This window comes from Urocitellus parryii, chromosome 7 (genome assembly GCF_045843805.1).
Source record: "Urocitellus parryii isolate mUroPar1 chromosome 7, mUroPar1.hap1, whole genome shotgun sequence".
In the NCBI taxonomy this organism is placed as follows: Eukaryota; Metazoa; Chordata; class Mammalia; order Rodentia; family Sciuridae; genus Urocitellus; species Urocitellus parryii.
The window spans coordinates 48,614,470-48,637,049 of NC_135537.1; the positions used below are offsets into that span (position 1 = coordinate 48,614,470).

The 22,580-nt window shown below is 33.5% G+C and overlaps 1 protein-coding gene across 1 annotated transcript in view; it reads right to left on the reverse strand.

Moving 5' to 3' along the window:
• Ralyl (RALY RNA binding protein like) overlaps positions 1-22,580 on the reverse strand; it is a 330,570-nt gene that overhangs the window by 109,812 nt on the left and 198,178 nt on the right. The window contains exon 2 of the mRNA XM_077801181.1: positions 7,304-7,379. Within this exon, the coding sequence (XP_077657307.1) occupies positions 7,304-7,379 (76 nt within the window). The remainder of the gene's footprint in view (positions 1-7,303; positions 7,380-22,580) is intronic.

Genomic DNA, 22,580 nt, shown 5'->3' on the forward strand with positions numbered 1-22,580 from the left:
TGATCCTACTTGGTCTACCCGTCTCTCAATTCCCATGCAATTCTTGGTTCTTGTTGTTTTTCTGTTTTTTAAGATTGGCCACATGGTTTTGTTTCCTTTAGTTTTATCCTAAACTACCTCAAATCAAACAAATAGAAATGTAGTCTTTCTAACAACCTGAAGACTAACAATATAACTTATGAAAGTCTTAGAGATGGAATCTCTGTATTAAAGAATTGCACTATCCCATCTCCCCGTACCCCTGCCATATTCTTTCTACATGCAAGAAGATAATCATGGATATTTATGCATTAAAAATATATCAGAAAAATTGCAAACAGGCCATTCTTTAACTTAGCAGAGAATTGCCTGAGGCAGAACTATTTTAATGGGTGTTGTGTCAGCATTTCTTTAAACAGTTTAAATGAAAAGGTCTATAAGTTACATTTGCTTAGTGTAAAATTATGGGGACTATGCTATAAGTAAAAGTAATCTTTTTTTAAAAAAGTTTTCTCTTTAGGAAGTTATATGAAACATTAACCCATTTAGTTGTGTGAATTTTAGCAATATCATCATTGCTAAAGAGTCACTTAAAATAACATTCTAAAATACTTTATTGTACATATTTTTCTTTGAGTGATCATCATAATAAGCATAGATAAAATTTGTAGAGTATCTATAATATTGAGTTCTAGGCTCCTAAAAGATAGTATCTTTCAGGAAACTTTTATATCTTTCTTTATGGGACCAAAGAATATGAGAAATCATTCAACTTGACCATCAAGGTCAAATTCTTGGTAATACTGATTGTGCTAGGAGCCATGCCTGCCTAATACTCTCTCCACTGAACATACTCCTAGGAAACATGCACAATTTAAACTATTAATAAAGTGAATGTTTGGGACCTTTTCTGATATAAAAGCTTGTCAACATTCATTTGGGAACTCTGAATTAGAATTCACCCTTAATTATTCAAATGAATGAATATTCAGCTTTGAATTTTAGAAGTATACTTTTTTCCTATTTTCTCTTGTGTATATCTGCAATTGTATGTCAGTGATTTGGTTGCACAGGAACATTTGGAACAGGAGCTATAATCCTGTAATTTCTACCCAGACTCGGCAAAAACAAACTTTCAAAATAAACCTGGTAGGCCTGTCAGTGCCTGCTTTGTGTCTATTTCAAATAGACATGATGTGTTAGCATGGGGTGCTGGAGAACACATTTCCCTCTCTTTCTCACACTCCCCCTTTTAAGCCAGAGAACGTGTTCTTGGATGGCTTTCTGAGTGGACCAACCAAGCGAGGTAAGTAAAATGGAAGAAAGCCTTTGCCTGGGCAGAAGTAGTAAGATTCTGAAAGAGAATGTGTATTATCCTTGACATTATAAAAGGAGACAGAAAACAAATAAAATGATCAATACCTAATTGGTAAACATCTCTCAGCAAACTGCACAAGTCAATGAAGTAGAGATGTCCAGGATTCTTTTTCTCCATATTGATTTTTACTCTTAGAATTAGCTAAATTAGCTTCTGTGACTTTCATTTCTATTGTCAAGGTTCTAGGTGATATTTCAGGTCGTCCCCTAATTCAGGCTCCCCTTCCCATATGAGCCACAGACATCATGAAGATGACATCAGAACTCACATAGATTGAATAGAAAATAAATCCCCAGAGATATTTTGTTTAAGAATCACCTTTGTTTGTCAGTACTCTGAAACAGTTTTTCAATCATGAAAGCTCTCATAGTGAGATTCATGGCTACCACCACCAATCATGATGCTCTTAAAATGGAGACACCAGTAGCTATTGGTTATCCTTTGGCAAACTTAAGGAGTCTTGATTTATTTGCATGGTAAATCCAATTCTTGATTCCCATGGTCACCTCTCTAGGGTTGGAAGGTTGCTACAAAAGGCATGTATATGATTGCCACTAAATCATATTTGGGAACGGTACCTAATAATCTCAATGAAATCAGAGAGATGACACTTTTTGTATTACCTTACTAAACTTTTTCCTGTAACCAGGAGGTATACCTGCAGGTGAATTACCTCTATTTGTTAAACTTTCATAAATAGTTGTTCTTTGGTATCTTTGTTGGTTTCACTCAAACCAGAGAGAAAAGGTCTGTCTATTTTATAGGCAGAAGCAAAACCATCATACAATTTTTCTCTTTTAGCAATTATTTAGCATTAATTGGAACTTGGCATGCTGAAAAACTTACTTCCTGGGGGAGAATCATTATTTCAGAGCACCATGGATGTACATTGCACATTTGAAGCAGCAATTTATTAAAAGTTACATTATTTTCTCTAGAGAATGGATTAGCCACTCACCATTAGGACTAGGTCCAATATTTATGAAATGTTCACAAATGATTAATTATGTTTCATTTACAGATAGGCTCTAATGGGAGACATTTTTATTGCAAGTACTATTTTAATGAATTGTCTGTCTTTATGGATTCACGTATAAGACTGAAATAATTTATTTTTACTTCCTTCCCTCAACTTTATACCTGAGCTCACCACTGCTTATCACATCTTTCTGTTTCTTCTATCTGAATCACACGCTCATACCCCTAGTTGCCTAAGCTAGAAATCTTGGATATCTGTGACTCACACTCCCCCATAGCCCATTTTCAATCAGTCAACATATTTAAATGATTCCTTCTTGTCTTCAGAGTAAAAGTCAAATTTATTTTATCTGCTGTATATGGATATTCACAGCCTGGGCCATTGGAATGTTCCCTTTACACATTCTCCACCAAGTTAGCCTCCCCTGGCTCCCACCATGAGGTACTCTTCCTTATTTCTATGCTTCTGCCCCTGCACTTTGCTCAGCATGTCCACCTTTGCCTTTGTCAGCAGAGGCAATGCCTGTTTGTTCAAGTATCCTTTTCGTCCTGTAGCTTTCCCAGACTTTTCACTTCCCTTTAGACAGAATCAGCAACTCATTAATGTTTACTTCTCTTGGGTTGTCCTCATTTGTTTATGCTTCTAACTCATGCACAAGACAGTTGAGATTTGTTAAGCCTCACTGTGTTTCTTTTTTGCATCTTCTATGAATACCATGTAAATTAAGCACCTAGTAACCACTTATGGAACTTTGTTGGGCTAATGTGAAAATCTTATTAAAAGAAGAAACAAAGCAACCCTCTTGTGTTTCAGTGGATATTCCACATCCCTTGTGAATACTGCTTTGTGGCTGATGATGGAGATAAAGTAGATGCAGATAAAGAAGGTCTTTTAGCAGATCAGTTATAGTCCCCCACAGAATATAGTTATGGAGGCAAAGCAGTTTAGGGCACAAAGGTGAATTACAGATTATTTTTGTACCAATAACTTGCTTTTCATTTTTTAAATTGCTGCATTATAATTATACAAAGTACCGGGAATCATTGTGACATATTCATGTATGCACATAACATAAATTGCTCATTTTATTTTTTTATTTCCCTTCATAGTTCCCCTGATCCTGTTCTTCCACTCTACTAGTCTTCCATTTATTTATTTATTTTTAATTGGTACATTGTATTTATACATAAAAATGGGATTCACTGTGATATAGTCTCATGTAAATTTAGCATAATTTGGTTTATTTCATGTGTAAAAAGGGTCTAAAGAATGGGAGACAATCCCTGCCAGCTACTCTTTTGACAAAAGATCAATATCCATAATCTGAAAAAGAACACCAAAAATATTCACAGCAAAAATCGAATCAAAAGTAAACAACAACAAACTGAACCAATAAGTGTGCAAATGAGCCAAACAGACATTTCTCAAAAGAAGAAATCAAATGGTCAACAAATATATGAAAAACAAATGTTCAACATTCTGGGCAACCAAGGAAATGCAAATCAAAACTACATTGGGATTTCATCTCATAACTGTTAGAATGGCAATCATCAATAATGTAAGTAATAATAACCACTGGAGAGATTGTGCGGAGAAACAGACACTTCATTGTTGGTGGGGCTGCAAATTACTACATCAACAATGGAACTCAATATGGAGACTCTCTTAAAGATTAGGCTGGGGCTATAGCTCAGTGATAGAGTGCTTGCCTAGAATGTGTGAAGCACTGGGTTCGATTCTCAGCACCACATAAAAACATAAATAAACAATTAAAATAAAGGCATTCTGTCCATCAACAACTACAAAAAATAAAAAAAATAAGATTATGGATAGAACCACCATATGACCTAGCTTTGTCACTCTTTGGCATTTATCCAAAAGAACTGGAATCAGCATACTAGTGATATCTGAATTTCAATATTTGTAGCAGCACAATTCACACAATAACAAAGTTACAGAACCAGCCTAAATGTCTGTTAACAGATGAATGGATATATATAAAGTGTGATACACACACACACACACACACACACACACACGGCAGTTGCATTCAGCCATTAAGAAGAATGAAATTATGTCTTTTGTTGGTAAACTGATGGACCTGGAGAACTGCAGAATAAAACTGACCAAATAACTTACTTTTATTTCATTATGCTCTCTTCTCACCCTACAGGTTGGTATTTTGTGCCAGTTGGCTAGAAAAGTAGCTACCACAGTTTACAGACCACAATAAATGTATTGAATATATTTTATATGAATGAATACATGAATGAAAGAAAGAACAAATGGAACTGTTCCAGCTCTTTCATTTAAGATAAAAGAATAGGAAAGCAGAGACTATCCCCATTCCAATTTGCTGCCATATTCTTTATATTGAGCTAGCTTACTTCATCTGTTATGCAATCTTATACTTTCAAGATAATTATGCAAATATTGTTAGATAAACAACCTAAAGTTCAAAATCTGTGTCTATGATTACATAAGTAGGCCTCAACCTTCTTATTCCTATGAAGTATATAGTGTATAATGTTTCCTTTGCCAGCTGCTGGCATAGTATTCATAGATAGAAATGTGACTGATTACTGGTGACTAGAAAAGCTCTGTTTTTTATAATCTGAATTGCTGAGGTGGTGAATGCAAAGAGCTGTGGTCTAGAGGCAAAATCACCCTAATTGAAGGCTGAAAACTAGAGTTCAGTTACCAATATTGTTATTTTACTAGAGCAGATCCTTTATTGTCTTGGTAACTTAGGTTTCTCATTTGTAAAGCAAGGCATGTAATTCCAGCTTTGTGAGTTCTATGATGAACAGATGAAGAATGACTAGGAAAATATAGTTTTCCATATAAAAGTGAAGTACTATTATTATTAAACTTGTGTAAGCATGAAAAAATGTATATAAAAGGGCTTTCTCAACTGCACATTTGTTCCCTTTTATTCCCTTTGTTACTGTTTTTCAATTTCACTGTACCCCAGTTTTAAATTTCTGTGAACAGATGCAAGCAGGATAAATAAGCATTTCCCCACTAATGTGATTTGTCTACAGTACAGCATATTTAATTGAAATTGTTTCTAATTCTTTTGAATTTATAATTGAACATAACTTAGTAATAGAGAAAATAACAGTTAAAACAACATTTGTTGTCTGTTATGAGCTTCCATTCTCATAAGGAAATCAAAACAATCGAGAACATGGAAAATATGAAAATTAATATCGTGGCATAGACAATGGTATAACTTTGATGAGAGGGAAAAAAAACCAAAAAAGCTACACATGGCCAGCTTGTTTTGTTAATATTTGAATATGTGACTTTTCAAATGTTTTGTATTAGCTATGGCTCGATGCATACGTTAAAAAATGAACATGATCAAAAATTAGTCTGCATTGCCCAGTTATTTTTTTATCAATATTGTCCTTTATTGCAAACAAGGTACAGAAAGTATCTTTTGCCTTGTTGATGAGTTCATCTCTGCTCTTTAACGTTAATATAAGCCTGAGGCTAATTATCAGTGTTTGTTATTTCCTATGCTTTCTATGTTTTATATAAAATATCTTATTAAGATGAAATAAAGTAAAAGAGCCAAAATAACAAGGGAAATGAAGCTATATATTTCAATACAGCTTTAAAAAAATCTTTGATAGTTGCATACTAGAGAGCCCTGAAGGGGTTAGGTGTGAATAGAACCTTAGAAAGTTATCTAGTTCTGACCCTTATTTTATTGTTTAGGAAATGATGCTGTGCTGGGCTGAAAAGGAGATATGCTAGTTTTCAGAGAACAAGGACTAGAAAATAGCTTGAGGTCTCCTTAGCTGCACTCTCCCTATACTATACTGTATCTGAATGTAATCTAACACATATAACTTAATTCTCCTTTATCCAAATGATATCAGTAAAATAGGAAGCCTTGCTCAACACTTACGTTAGTTCTATGGCTGTGGATGTGAACGATGATACCTATCTGGGAGAAGACCTAATAAATTGGATGATAGGCGATCTCAATAGCCTGGAACAATTGGCTATATCTAACAAAAGGGAATTTTGCAGAGACAGATGCGAAGTCAGCACTTAACAATACAAAAACCAGTGGCAAAGTACGTGAAGTGGGACAACAGAACATGATTATTTTTCAAAGTGGCTGTTTTTCAAGAGCTGAAAATTATATGAGTTCACTCTTTTCTTGCTCAGATCAACAGAATTTTATTTAACTTAGTAGAGGTACATACAGAGCAACAAAGTTGCTAAATCTAGTCTACTCTACCCACCTGGAATTCTAAAAATAGGTGTGGACACTGATAAACTGAGGCATGTAACAGGACAAGAACAATGTTAAATTGACTCAGTTCTAAGTAACTATAGGAAAGGCTAAAGGAATTGGATATGTCTCTCTGAAGAAGAGAAGAATTCTATTTGTTATTTTGGAGAAATGGAAATGACAAGGACGTGTACAGTGCAATGAAAGAGGCTGAGCCATTGAATGGAAATAATTTGGAGTATGTTGTCTGAAGGCTTGAGTTTGAGTACTAGGACAATCACTTACCAGAGATATAAACTTGAGAAAAATCATTAAGAAACTGAATCTAAGGTTCTTGATCTATACTGTAAGATTGTTTTGAAAATTAAATTAAATTAAACAACATATGTAAAACCCCTATAGTACATGGCATGTAGTAATTATTCAACATTGACCTTTATACCTGTCAGGCAGAATCAGAGACTTTTTTATTAGATGTTATTGGAAAAGTGGGTTGCAGATGGTTATATGAGCAGACATAAGAATGTTAGTCGTTCAAGATTCCTGGAAATGTTGCATGATATATCTGTGCGATGCTCAACAACATTCTCTTCTACTTTATGCCAGTAAAAAACATGAGTCAAAAAAAAGTTGATTCCTTACATGAAATATTGTCTTAAAAAGTTGTAAGACATTTTTACCACTACATATCACATAAAAGTGATGGTTTAGGTACCTGTAAAGTGCAGAAAGGGGCCTCTTGTTTCCGGGTTTTGGTCTGTATGGTTTGGGTTCCCCTGCCATGTTGATATCTGCAAACAGAATAAAATAGCATTGATTAAAAAAGTAAACGATTTTAGAAAAGAAAATCATGGAGTTTTTTTTTTCCATTTGATTATGAAAATGCTGTATGCCATTCATTCATTCAACATGTATTTAGTGAGTGCCTATTTGATGCCAGGTACAGTTTGGGACATGTCATGATAAAATAGATTCTTGTTCTTGTGGAAGTTATGTTTTATTGGGGGTAGGTAGACAGTAAGAAACAAACACAACAGGAAGAATATATAACATATTAGAAAATGATTAGCATTATGAAAAAAAATGCTGAGCAAGGTAGAGGGAATCAGCATGTTGGACCTGGGAGGACATCCAAGGTTACTGTAAAACTGCATCATGAAGTACTGTTTCCCAAGTTGGGTAAAGGAAACATGGGTTTGCATTATGATTTTTTTTATAATTTCAGTATTTCATGCATTTTATTTTCAGTAACTAATAATTAAAAATAAAAATGAGAATAAAATGATAAATTATGTGTTGGCAAATCATCCCGTCAGAAACAGTAGGTTTTGGTGAACAAGTGCATTCACCAAGAGAGAATGATATATCCTTCTGATTTTCACTTTTTTCCAAGAACGTCTCAGTGTACATAAAGGTTTGTATGAAATAAAGCGTTAATCATAAAAAGGGTTATTAAATTTCCCACAATGCCTTTTCCACTTACATAGAAAAAGAAGCTAGAAGCATGTAATTATAATATGGACCATATTTACTTAGGGAACAACAAAACATCCTCAGCAACTTGAATGTGAAGCTACAGAATTCTGGGGTGGTCAGAGGGAGAAAGGAGCATATCCTTTGCCTTCATTAACTGAGGATATGATTGAGTCCCTGAGATACATAGAAGATGCCTAAATACATGACAATGGGTGTTATATATAATAAAACACATTACATTTACATATAATATATATATTGTTGTATATATAATTGATCAACCTTGAACTAAAGAAATATCTAGACCCATTTTAAAGAAATTGGGATGTTGGGTGAAGAAGGTTTGGGAAATGCAATAAACAAATAGATGAAATAAAGTTAAAATTTCCAAAGGATGATTAAAAAGGAAAATCTAAAGGATAGACACTTCAAAGAAAGTGTATTTGGAAAGAAAAGAAAGGCGAGACTTCTATTGCTAGTGCAGTGGACTAAATACACCTAGTCATCTACCACTGAAAACACTATGAATGAAATATAAGCATATCCCTTAAAATAAATACAACATGAAGCTAGCAAGAAAAGTAAGGAGTTTGAAAAATATCCTACATATGAGTAAAAACAAAATTAAATGGGATTAGACACTGAACCTGGCATGCCCTTAAAGACATTTGTTGAGGCCAGAACCTGGGTTTTAGTTTTCCTACCCTTTTGGGTCAGAGGGAACATGAGATGGTGTGGAGATGAGGGAGTTGTTGTCAAGGATTTTATCAGGAGAAAGAGAAGACAATTTCTTATTTAATAAAGGATATCTACAAAACATGTACAGTAAATGTTGTAACCAATAATGAGACATTGAACAAATTTTCTTCAAGATCAGGGACTTTAAAATGGCATCTACCATAACTATCTCCATGTAAGATTGCTCTTGATAACCTAATCAGTGTATTAAGTCAGGAATGCAATATTAGATATAGGAAAGAAGATATGAAACTGTCAGTAATTTCTGGTCAATATAACCTCCTTCCCCAAGCCCACAGATTGTTATAATTAATTAGAAAGTTTAGTATGTTGATTGGATGCCAAGCCAATTATACAGAATTCAAATGCATATCCCTATACAGTAATACATATGTTTAACACATAGTTTAAAGCAAATCTCTCTCTCTCTCTCTCTCTCTCTCTCTCTCTCTCTCTCACACACACACACACACACACACACACACACACACAATATAAAGTACCTAAGAGTAAACCTATCAGAAAAATTGAAGGAACTTAATGAAGAAAAGTATAAAACCACATTGAAAGATTTTACAGTAAATTTACACAAATACAGAGAAATTGGAAAACATATATGTCAATCTTCCCCAAGTTGATTTATGGATTCCATGCCATTTCAACAAAATCCCACAATATTTTTTATGTGTATGCACAGTTTGAAAAGTTGATACTAGAATTTATATGATACCACAGAGACCAAATATAGCTATGATACATTTAGAAAAAGGAAAAGAGTTGGTAAAGATGCCTTATCAAGATTTACTTTTCTAGCTATGATGATCAAGACTGTAGTATTAGTACAAGAGAACAGGGGACAATTGAACAGAATAGGGACTTCCAAACTCACAATCCCATATGACATATCTATATATGCATCTATTGGCATATATGGATATCTGAATTATCACAGAACTGGCCTAGAAGATCTTTGAGGAAAATATAGGCTTTTAAATAAATGGTGCTATAACAATTGCTTCCTCACAAGGGCAAATATAAAACTGGACCTCTATCATACCCTAGACAAAAAAATATCAATTACTAATGCATAAATATGAAAGACAAAAATATAAAAATTTTAGGAGGCAATAAAATAGAAAAACTTTATGAGCTCAAACCAGACATAAAAATCACTAGCCTTAACACATAAAACAGGTAAATTCTACTGTATTGAAATTAAGAATTTCTGTTCATCGAAAGTTGCTTAAAGACAGTGAAAAGAACAGCAAATTGGACAAAATGTCCTTGATAAAGGATTTGGTTTTTGAATATATAAAGAACACATTTATATCACAGGATTTGTCAAAACACCAAAGAGAAAATTAAGCAAAATCTACTAAATGCACTTGCAGAAGAAGAAAAGCAATGGCAAAGAAACACATGAAATAATGCTCAGTTTCATTAGTAATAGGAAATGTAAGTTAAAACACCAGGAATTATAATTGAAACTACTGAATTTGCAACAACTTCAAGTGCCAATTTCAAGTGCCATTGAGGTTTTATAACAACTGGAAAATGTGTATAATACAAGTATAAATGTAAATTAATGAAACTATTATGGAAAATATTTTTTCAGCTTTTATAAACTTAGAAATTTCAACTGTATGATCCAGGAGATTTGTTAACCTCAAAAAGTCTTGCACATATGTACCATAAGATATGTGACAGAGTGTTTGTTACAGTACACTGGGAAAAAAAAAACGTACAAAAATACAACATCAATTTCCAAGAGATGTGATGAATAAATTGAGAACTTTTTATGAAAAGAAATACTATAAAGCATACACATACACACACACAAACACACACACACAGAGAGAGAGAGAGAGAGAGAGAGAGAGAGAGAGAGGACCATTGTAACATATTAGAAAACTTAGTAAACCCCCAAACTGACACACACACTCCTAATGTGTATATGCATAAAATGACACTTATAGACATCTGAATTATAAACATACAGAATTAGAACCAGAGATAACATGACTGATGCATTAATGAACAGCAGGAACATATTTCTGAACAAAAATAATTTCATAGGAAAACATCAACAGTATGAACCCTTTTATGTAAATGAAATTGCAAAAATTTAAACACTATGTAGAAAGAAAAGAAAGCAGAGATGAGCAATGCATTCAGTAGAGGATTGCCTCTGAAAAGGAAGAAGAGAGTGTGGGATTTGGAAGGACATCCAAGGGACCTTAAAGTTCCATGACAAAGTACTGTTTCTTAAGTTGCGGAAAAGAAATATGGGTTTACATTATAAAATTATTCTTTATTACTCAAGTGTTTTATATTTTTTAGCGATGAATAACTAATAATTTTAAAAAAATAGAGAATAAAAATGGTAAATTATGTTGGTTAATATGGGCAGAAGCAGTAGGTTTTGGTGAATGAGTGCATTTGGCAAAAATCGGAAGCTGATATCTGGTGGGAATGCAGAACAGGTTGGTGGATTATGGAGTATGAGAAGATCATTAGACACTCCAATTAGAATTTCAAATTCTATATAATTTAGGGGATATAATTTAGGTTCTGAGTAAAGGACAGATCTGAGAATTAATCATTAAGACTGACTCTTGCATGTTTTAGTATAAAGCACAAGAAAAATCAAGTGTATGAGTCTTTCAGATGTAATATACTTGGAACAAAAACACAAGTGAATGGATTAAAAAATGTGATATATATATATTTCAATGGAATATTACTCAGCTTTAAAGAAGAATGAAACTATGGTATTTGCTGGTACATGGATGGAGTTGGAGAATATCATGGTAAGCAAAATAAGCCAATCCCAAAAAACCAAAGGCCGAATGTTTTCTCTAATATGCGATGATGCTAATTCACAATAGGAGGGGGATACGAGAGGAGAGAACGAGTTACCTAAAATTAGACAGAGAGGAGTGAAGGGAGGGGAGGGGAGGGAATGTGGGGATTGGAAGGATAGTAGAACAAAACAGACATTATTATTTTATGTATATATGTGACTGCATGACCAATGTGATTCTACAACATGTACAATCAGAAAAATGAGAAATCATACCTCATCTATGTATGATACATCAAAGTGCATAAATGCATTCTACTGTCACCTATAACTAATTAAAACAAATAAAATAATTTTAAAAATCAGGTGAAACAAATATAGATTTCTGTTTTTATAAAACTCTGTAATGCTAGTTGAAGGTATCTGTCTATGAAAATATCATGATATTCACTTGTATATTTGTAGCTTAGATCCCATGACTTAAAAAGTGAAAAATGTAAAATTATTCTCATAAGTAAATAAAAAAGCTTGAGAAACTCTGTCAATAAAAATATTGTAGCATGCTCTTTCTTTTCATGATGTGCTGTCAGTTGTTCTGAAGATATGCTTAGGAGTTTAACACCATTTTCATACAACAGGAAGCCTTTCATGACAGGCTGGTAAACTCAGTCATTTCCAGACACTATCCTCCCTTCAAAGGGATTGAAAATTCATAAGCAAACTCTTTGTCCCTTCTGAATATTGAATAGTGTTCAAATGCAGAATTTTTCTTTGAATTCATGGAAATTTATACTTAAATATGCACATTTTAATATTTTTTCACTGTTATATTGACCATTATCCAAAGCCTGGTTTCACTGGATAGAGAGGAGAGGGGAAAAGTAGCATGTCATCCAGGGAGAGGGGGACACAGGGCACGGAACTCAGTTCATCTGGTGGACATAAAGCCTTAAAAACATAAAGAGCATTTCCTTTGCAATGAACTTTATAAATACAAGAGTTAATTGTGTCTTCAGAACAAGTCAGCTTGGTTGAAAGCCAAGTCTCAGTTTCTTATGCAGCAATAGCTATTGGTCTTCAAAGGACCTTACAAACAGGGCAATGATACCTTAGCAGGAACTCTGTGGCTATTGGCATAGGACCTCCTGAGCCTATGTATCCTCATTTCCCTGGTACTGTGCAAGTTATTCATTCACAAGACAGGACCAGGGGAGTAAAATAGAGACATAGCAGGGTGGGGAGGATGGTTATTTCTTGAGTTCCTGAATTTATACATTGATACCCAATACTAATATTGGGAGTTCTTTATATTATTTTCAAGAAGGGATGCAGATTTAACCATTCTTAATAAGTGATTTTTAATTAGAAATTCTTAGTTTCTAGTTATGGATCAGAAGTACCCAAGCAGAACCTATTTGACTGGGAGTATATAGTTCAGTGATATTACATTTGCATAGTATACACAAGGCCCCAGATTTGATCCCCAGCATCACAAGTAAATAAATAAAAGTACTTGTGGATCAGCTTGGTGAACCTTACCAGCCTTCCAGGGATAATGCTCAACAATGTAGTGGAAATACATAAATGTGCACGTTTAAGTATTTACCTTGGTAAATTCAGATAAGCACTATTTTAAAGAAGTCTTTTGATGAGACTTATCTGTGTTAGAGTGCACTACCCAGCACAACTGTGCAGACCTCCCTGATCCTTTCCAGCTATAGGGACCAAAAGGAAGAGGACTTAAGCTCTACTTATAGCTAGGAGAGAGAAATAGTTACACTCATGAAGGGAAGAGGGGAATTTGCATTTTGTCATACAATATTATGAGCCTCTATAAACACCTACAAAGATTCATGTAGAACAGTCCCAAATCTACTTTGATTTTTGGTTGATTTTAATTATTGGTTTCAATATTTCAAATTAATGTGAAAATATAAGAAAAAGTTAAAATATGTTTCAAAATTATACTTACATTATGCCTCAGACTAAAACAATTGAGAAATATCCTATTGGATTACTTCCATATCTTTTCATAGTAAGTTAATTTAGAATATATTAACTCACTAAAAAATTTAGCCAATTCCCTTTTCTTCTTCATGTTAAAACTAAGAAATACTATCATACCATGACACAAACAACTATAAAGGGCAAAACTGAACAAAGTCAATGAGCTGAACCTATTTGGATTCAAAGCAAATTAAATGAGGAAAATAGGGACAGGTATTGTTGCAAAGTGCCACCCTGAGAAGTGAAAACCAGCACATGTCAACATATTGATTTGAATAATCCCTGGTAGTGAACTACTAAAGACCACAGCAATAGCATTCTATCATTTGGGAAGATACTTCTGATTCTACACCCAAATATATGTCACTTTTCCCCTTCACACCTCTTATTTTACATCATTTCCATTGTACTGACTATAGTGTGTTTGTGACCTTTGAGTTTGAATATTGAGAGTTCTCATAGTTTTACAAAACTTCTTGTGCTCTACAGCTCCCTGCAGTGTTGTTTATCCAGTAACTGGTCAATGATTCCATTGTCACTTGCATTTATGCGGGCCAGAGGCAGATTCTTGCATGGGTGTTTTTCAGATCCAAGCAAACACATCCTGTCAACACATTTCCTAAAGTGGTTTTTTTTTTTTTTTTTTTAACAGTATTTTGGAAGATGTTAATAGGAATGTCATCAAACAAATTCATCAAAGTAAAATGGTTTGGTAAAAATGCTATGGATATTTGCACTATAAATTAACAGATAAAATCTTGATAAAAAGAGAAACATGTTGAGTCATGTTTACTCAAGTGTTCTTGTGTATACAGGTGAATATAGGCTTTTTTTGCACAGCATGCCTGTTAACATCTAGCACATCAGAGCTCCACCAGAATACTGGTGTATGAGATAGACTGAAAAATATTTAGAAAAATATTTTACATTTATTTCCTTGCCAAGGATTAAATTTGGAACATCCTCATTTTAAAGGTTAATGCAATGTTTTAAACTACATATTATTTATACTGCTGTAATAAACTGACACTCACTACTTAATTCGGTACCACTGGTGATCCCTGATGTCCTCTGTCATTTTCTAGCTACATTAAATCTTGATGTGGAAGTAATGTCTAACATATAGTGTGATAGAGCATCAATTATCAAAGCTTTCTTCTAAATGTGGAAAGGAATTGAAAGCAATATTCTTCTAAAGGAATTAGTTAAAAGGAAAATATTCTTAGAAGGTTTTTTTTTTCCTCTTCTCTCCCTGGTTTAAATAGAAATCTAAATAATTCAGCCATGGCATATAGACTGTCAGGAAAAGTCATTCAGAGTCTTTTATTGTTCACATTTAGAAGATTTAAGGATTCATTACCGTTCCATTGAATAAAACTTCAGGAGATAAAGAAAACAGTCTGTTATGTTTGACAAGTGAATGGATATAACCATACATTACCCAAGGATAAGTATCAAACCATTAAAAATTGTTTTTGCAGTTATTATTAGTTTAGATCCTCAGAACAACCTTGTGAAATGAGCAGAGCAAGAATCATTATTCTCACTTCATGCACACAGGTATTTGAGCTACTGAGAAATTAAATGGCTTTCATATTAATATCATTAGCCCAGCTCACTACACTGTCCCATGTGCCAACATCAAACTAACAGGGGAGGGGTTACCTGCTCCTGCAGAAAGAGATGACTATCTGAGGGTCAGCATCAGGAACGGAAGCTGCACTAGACTCACAGTTTAGAACTTCTTCTCTTGTGTCTCATTGCTCTTCTCCAAATTTTTATGCCACTCATATCCAGTTTTGGCTGTGGAAAGCAGCTTGTAAAACAATGCACTCTGAATTATCAGGAGCTTTGGCATCATGGGGCAGGATGCATGGTTAAAGGAGTGCCGTAGGGAGATTTTTCTGGCACCAAGAGGAAATGTACTTTTGACTCCCAGCTCAGCTGCCTGAGATTTTCTGCCCAGGTAGCTTCATAATCCAGTATTTTGCTGGAGCTGCAAAGCAGTGTGTTTACTCTGAAGAAAAATTGCACCAAACTTGAAAATGCCAAGTGCAACACACCTTATGATTTAAAATATGAACATCTGAATCATTTTGAGTCCAAAGCTGAGAGTAAAACCATTTCATACTGCAAAAGTAAATGGCTTTCTAATCTTGTTGTTTTTCCCTTCCCAGAATCAAAGCTAGTTTTAACACTTGAAATATGTCCTTAATAGTATGTTAAAATATTCACTGTTATGAGAATGAAACTGTAGTCTAATTTTACTGGGCAGCCACTGAATTGTGACCACTTTAATGAGCCTTTGGACCTAGTTTCATAAATTAGTTCTGACACAGCACTATGGCACGTTGGCCTCTGGTTATTAGAATGCTAATGCAAAGATCACTGGTTGGCCAGATTCCCATTTGTTACCAGAATACACTCCATGCTTCCAGGCTCTGTTTGCAAGGGCAAATAAAAGTGGAAACTTTAACTTCATACCAAAGAACTGGTAAGTCTGACTCTTCTATGTGACTTACTTAGATTAAACACACACATACACACACACACACACACACACACACACACACATATATATATATATTTTTTTTTCCCCAGTAGAAACCAAAGTGGAAGAAAATGGACACACCTTTTATATTTACTATCTATTTTTTTCCAAAGGTTATATTAAGAAGGAAAAAAATCATAGATCATCCACTGTCATTGTATTTTGTTGAACACATAAAATGTGCTGTGTGCTGTGCTAAGTGTTTAGTAAACAAAAATGAGCATTGTGGGCTCTACAGATATTACAGAGAAAGACAAACCTGCCACTTACTATAGAAAATGTCACATGTCATAATAAAGAAGTGGACTTCATGCTTTGAGGATATGGTGCCCCATTCTCTATAACTGAGAATGTCTTTAAGGGTCCATTCTTTGTGTATGAGGTGGTTTTTTCCTGAGGCAGCAATTCTAATGTGAAGTGTTTCATAGAACCACATCTTCCAAATTCTGCAAAAGCCTTAGCTCTTATCAGTTGAGCCAGAAACTTGTTTCTGTTCTTTGTTTGTTTGTTTTACTTTGCCCTTCCCACCAAAACTCTTATTAGCTAATTGTCAAAATACCTTTGATTTGCCTTGAAGCATAAGTGGCATGAAACTTGATAAAACTCTGGGGCTTTGGTACATGTTTAATCAATGTCAAGTCTAGTCTAAAATTATTGAGCAGCAACCACAAGCACATTTTCACACAGGTTACAAAGCAAACACTAAGTGGTAATAATTATAAAACTATTTAATTTCTAAATTTTTCTACTTATATAATTATTCTTGGATCATTTTATCTCTTTTGTTATCTTGGATAAGTTTCCTAAAGAAGTCTTTTCTATATTCCACAAACATCTTTATCTCTGTAAAGGTTAAAAATCAAGATGACAAGTTTTATAAAGAGATACATCTTTTAGAAACCAAATAAATCAAACATAAAATTCACATACATGTCCACCAGCAGAACTCTGAATATGTATAGTACTTTGCTTAACAGTTTTAAAAATATACTTAGTGATTTATTAACATCAACAGTGGAAAGATGTCATGATAATTAAGGCTAAAACTACATGGTGAAAATAATTAGCCATCTGTGAATCATAAATGTATAGATTTAACAGTACTAATTATTTTGCATCTATAGTTTATTTTCATAGTTGAATATAAAATATTCCTTGAAAAATAAAATTAAACCAACAGAGAGTTTGGATTACCAGTTTCTTTGTGAACACTCAGATTTTTACATGAGTGAAAAAAGACCTCACGATGTGAGTATTGCTCCTCTTGTTGATTTCCTATTCTAATTTCTCCTTTTCCATGTGTGTACATATGGACTTTATTTTCTTAGGTCCTCTTTGTGATGACTGTATTCAGTGTTTACAACATTCCAACTGCTGTGCTAATTCATAAATATAATTAAATGCCAGAAGTAAAGTTAGGAAGTCGAATACATATGATGAGGAGGGTAGTACACAACCATGGTGGTGTGACCAAAAACAAGCTAATATCTGTACAGGCTAGGAGCTGGTTACAAATTCAGAAACCAGGTTCTTCCCACTCTCAGTGAGTCAGAACCTGCACTTTGAAAAGAACATCCAGTGGTTGCCATGAACCTTCAAGTTTGTGAAACACTAGAATATTACACTTTTAGTTTACATCTCTTCCTTCAATTGTCATTCAAGGACTTTATTTTTTTTCAGATGTTTTGAAAAGATGGTGTTAAGAATTCTGAACATGAGAATAAAGCTTTTAGGGATGACATTTGAAAAGATGCCTTTCTAAAGGCTTACAATGTAATAATGCTATCTTAATGTCATCGTTGATGATAGTAATCATTGCTGGTATTTGTACATCATTTAGCAGTTGATCAAATTTTTACACACAATAAAAAATCTTACACTAACCCTGTTGATTCCAATTTACAGAAGTTTAAATTCAGAAAACATAAGTGATTTGCATAAGCTGACATCACTAATAAAAAGTGGTATCAACTACAATTTCAGGAATTCTCACTCCAAACACTGTATTCTGTAAATGAAGGTTGATTCTAATTTTTTTTGAAAAAGTCACTGGCTTATAGTAGAGTCTATATAATTTATTGGCAGATTGCTAAATACATAGTAATTTCATTTATACAAAGGATCAATTTTTTTAATAACATCTCCATGAGAAAATTATAAAGTAGAAAGCCTTTAAATCAAAACTTACTCTTAGGAATTCCATGAAAAAGCAAACCCCAAAGAGCTCTTTTGCCTGAGAATGCAAAACTGATAGAGCAAAGAAACAAAGAAATACAAAAAAATTAAGATTCTTCTCTTCCAGTGGCTGAGGAGGCTGAGGCACGAGGATCACCAGTTTGAAGCCATCCTCAGCAATTTAGTTGAGGCCATAAGCAACTTAGTGAGACCCTATCTCTAAATTAAAAAAATTATATATATATATATATATATTGGGGATGTGGCCCAGCAGTTAAGCCCACCCCTGGTTCAATCTCCAATACCAAAAAACAAAACAAAACAAAACAAAAAACTAACCTTCCCCAAAAGGAAAGAAATGGGATATTGGGATACACAATATTTAATAACAAAGCCAAGTTAAGGCAAAAAAAAAAAAGATATACAGGATTCTCTGAGATAAAAAACAAAAACAAAAACAAAAAAACCCAAACTTCCAGCCAGGGCTTAAGCAAAAACATTTAGAAGATTTTTCTGTTGTCCCATCTGTATCCATAACCACTATCCAGCCACATTTCCTCTTTTGACTTCCCACCTCTTAACTCACCTCCATTCCTCATGTTTCCTCTGCAATAGCATTGGTACCCTGAATGCTTCTCAAACATGTCCTTGCCTTGCTCTAATTGATTCCTCTCCCCCTGGCTTCTTCTCCCTCCAGGTAATCCCTGGCTAAATTCCTCAACTCCTTCAAATCTTTGCTCAAAGGTTTAATATGGTAACTTTACTATTACTATTTAAAATTGGTGTTAATATTTACTTACTATTCTTACTATTTAATATGGCAATATCATCTCCTACCACTCATCACAATCACAGTCCTCTGCTTTAATTTTTGTTTTCCAAAGCATTATTTGCTTCTATTGTGTGATATAATTTATTTACTTATTATATCTTTTGTTTATTTCGAGACACCTGCCTCCCCACCGAAATGAAGCCAAGGATTTTTGTTCTGCTCATAAATTTATTCAAAGAATGTAGTATAGTTGGCTCACAGATGTGGCTAAAATGTTTGTCGAATAAGTGAAGGAGCTCATCAATGAGTTAATAAATATGTGACCTGAACTTCTGGGACAGACATAACCACATCATAAACAAAGTTATAATTAGGGTGACCTTGCCATTTAGTATCAAAATGGGTCATTTTAGAGTGAAGTGGGGGGATGAAATTATTAAAATTCTATTATTTAAAAATGTTAGTTAATCAAAAAATGGTTTATTATATCACTGTTCTAAAAAAGTTGTAATTAAAGATTTAAAAAAATTCTTCTAATGAATATGTTTTGAGTAAAGCAAATTTAAAATGAATTTTAATTTTGATTATTTGAATATTAAAAACAATATAAGCTGAGTAATTTTCCATGGTGATTGACTCAGGTCTCTGGTAATACCTGTTTTATATGTTCTGTATTTTTCTGTAAAATTAATTGTTCTATGCTATTATTTTCAGTTTTCATATAATTTCTCAAATATTTTTGACATTATTGACACGTACAAAAGACTGCTTTGTAAATATACTTTAGTTGAAAAAATCTCTTCTTACAAATGTGGGGGAAAATAAACTCAAAGCCAATTAACAATGAATAAATGAAGTTCTCAATTCCATTTTTACACTGAAATGAGCAAATAGTTCAGTCCAAATACTTTTGCAGATACTGTCTTTTTACCTTGAGTCACAGAGCACTTTTCTTTGGCATATTTTTATAAGATAAAACCTGTCAAAATGTCTGAATAGTCTTTTGAACGTCTCAATAAATGTAGATGCCACACAATCATGAACATTCTCAATTTCATTCCTCTGGCACAGAAGATAAATATTTATTATGAATAAAAGCGCTGGTAAAATATTTTCCCCTAAGTCAAAATATTTCTGTCATGATAATAGGCATTAAAAATTAAATCTCGCATATATTTAGAGTTCTCATTGTTTATTTCTACTCAGCTTTTGTAAGAATAAGCTTTTCTTTTTATTTATGAGATTTACTGTAAATCATTTTAAAAAACAAAATTTGAATTTTTTATGAGAATATTGATTCAAGATTTCCAAATAATCTTTAACAAAATGTTAACAAAATTTAAAGGATTTGGGCTGGGGATGTGGCTCAAGCAGTAGCACGCTTGCCTGGCATGCTTGCGGCCCGGGTTCGATCCTCAGCACCACATACAAACAAAGATGTTGTGCCCGCTGAAAACTAAAATAAATAAATAGATATTAAAAAATTATCTCTGTCTTTAAAAAGAAAAAAAAATTAAAGGATTTAGCAATTAGTATTTCAAAAGCTCAAAAACTTCCATATTCTGGTTATGATATGAAATAAAAAAAAGAGATCCTGTAAAAACCTCCTGATGTTTTCTTTTTAATTCAATATCAGGTTTATCATTAAAATTTTTATATTTCCATTTTTTTGTGTACACATAAAATATTTATAAGCTGTGATATAGTTGAGTTTATAAAATTGGTAGAACCTCACAGTTTGTTGGATGCAATTATGAATTATTTGTATACCATAACCAAGTCCAAGTACATTTCTGCTCCATAGGTTTCCTAATTTACTAAGAATATTATTTTTGCCATCATACTGTGTTCCACCAAAATTCATGTTCATATTATCACAGCAAAAGAATCACACCATTGTATCTGCAATGTTGATTTTTTAAACTAAATCTATAATACCATCAATTAAACAGTTTTAATTTAATAGCTAGTTATAATAAGAGATTTTAATTTTAAAAGAAATATATAGAGGTACATGGATAAATTAGCTTATGGCCTTTTAAAGATTTACGAATAAAATAGTTCATCATTATTTTTAAAAAGCTTTTCACATAATTATTATGGATAGCAATTGCCCATGAGAAGGGAAAGCAGGGCAATGTGTAATTCCTTTAAAGTGGTTCTTGGTATCTAGGTTAGGTCCTTATTTCAGGGGTTCAGGGATAGAAACCATTGTTGGAGTATTTAGAATACGAATTTAAAGAAATAGTGTTTATTAGTGATCAACAGAAATGACAGGAAAAAGATTACAGGCATGTAAAGTTAATAATAGCCATTACACACACACAACAGAAAAGATTAAGGAGCTAATTAGTTTCTGAAGATAAACATCTACACATACTGATACAATATCAGTATTGTTACCCCCACTTTACAGGTAGATAAAGCTTACCTCAAGAGAGAAGAATAACTTACATAAATCCACAGGGCTAGTACTCTAACAGAACCCAGATTTAAATGGGATTCTATCTGACGTCAGAGGTATGTGCCTTAAACTACATCCAATTATTTTCTTCTTCCTACTTTAGGGTAGAAATTTTATCTTGTTGCTCTTTGCAACTATATATGTCTAAGAAAAAGGTAAACAGGGATGTTTATCTCCATTGAAAATTCAATGACTAGTGCAGACAGTTTGCTGTGTTACTGCTTTTTAGCTTTTGGTGAAAATTCTGAAGGTACAGGACCAAGAGTGTGTGTATTTGGGTAGGATGCAGGTTTTAAGGATGTAACAGTCATTCCTCAGTATCCACTCGGAATTGAGGGGCATGACTACAAGAAATAACTAAAATTTCTCTTCTATACTTTCTCTATTTTTTAACCATTATAATTAGAAAAGGCATCACCTGGAACTACATCTACAAATAGAAAGTTATATGAATATAATCTAGATCAATTACCATACCAAATGAGTAGATTTATTGATGTGCAACAGTTATTCAAAATGATGACTATTTTAAAAAGCTCTTGATTTTATACACAACATCTCTCAATCCACAGGAGATTGCTTCCAGTACCACTCAGATACAAAAGTTTGGATGCTCCAGTTCCTCATAGAATATGACACAGTATTTGCATGTAACCTATGGAATCCTCTTGTGGACTGTACACTATCTATCTCTAGGTTACTTATAATACCTGCTACAATGTAAGAGCTGTGTGAATACTTGTTGTCCTGCATTGTTTGGGAAGCAGTGACAAGGATAAGCAGCCTGTGCATGTTCAAAACAGATGCAACTATGATAGGCCTAATTCCAAAGGCAATGGCCACTCAAAGGAGTGCTGAAGAAAGACCGAGGAACCGTGAAATGATGAGAGTCTACAGCAGGGCATGACTACACATCAGTTCATTTGTGTGGGTTCAGTGCAGGGGCTCAGCACTTGGCAAATCGAGATTTGGCTTTTGAAACTTGTTTTTTCTTTGTCTTTTTTGT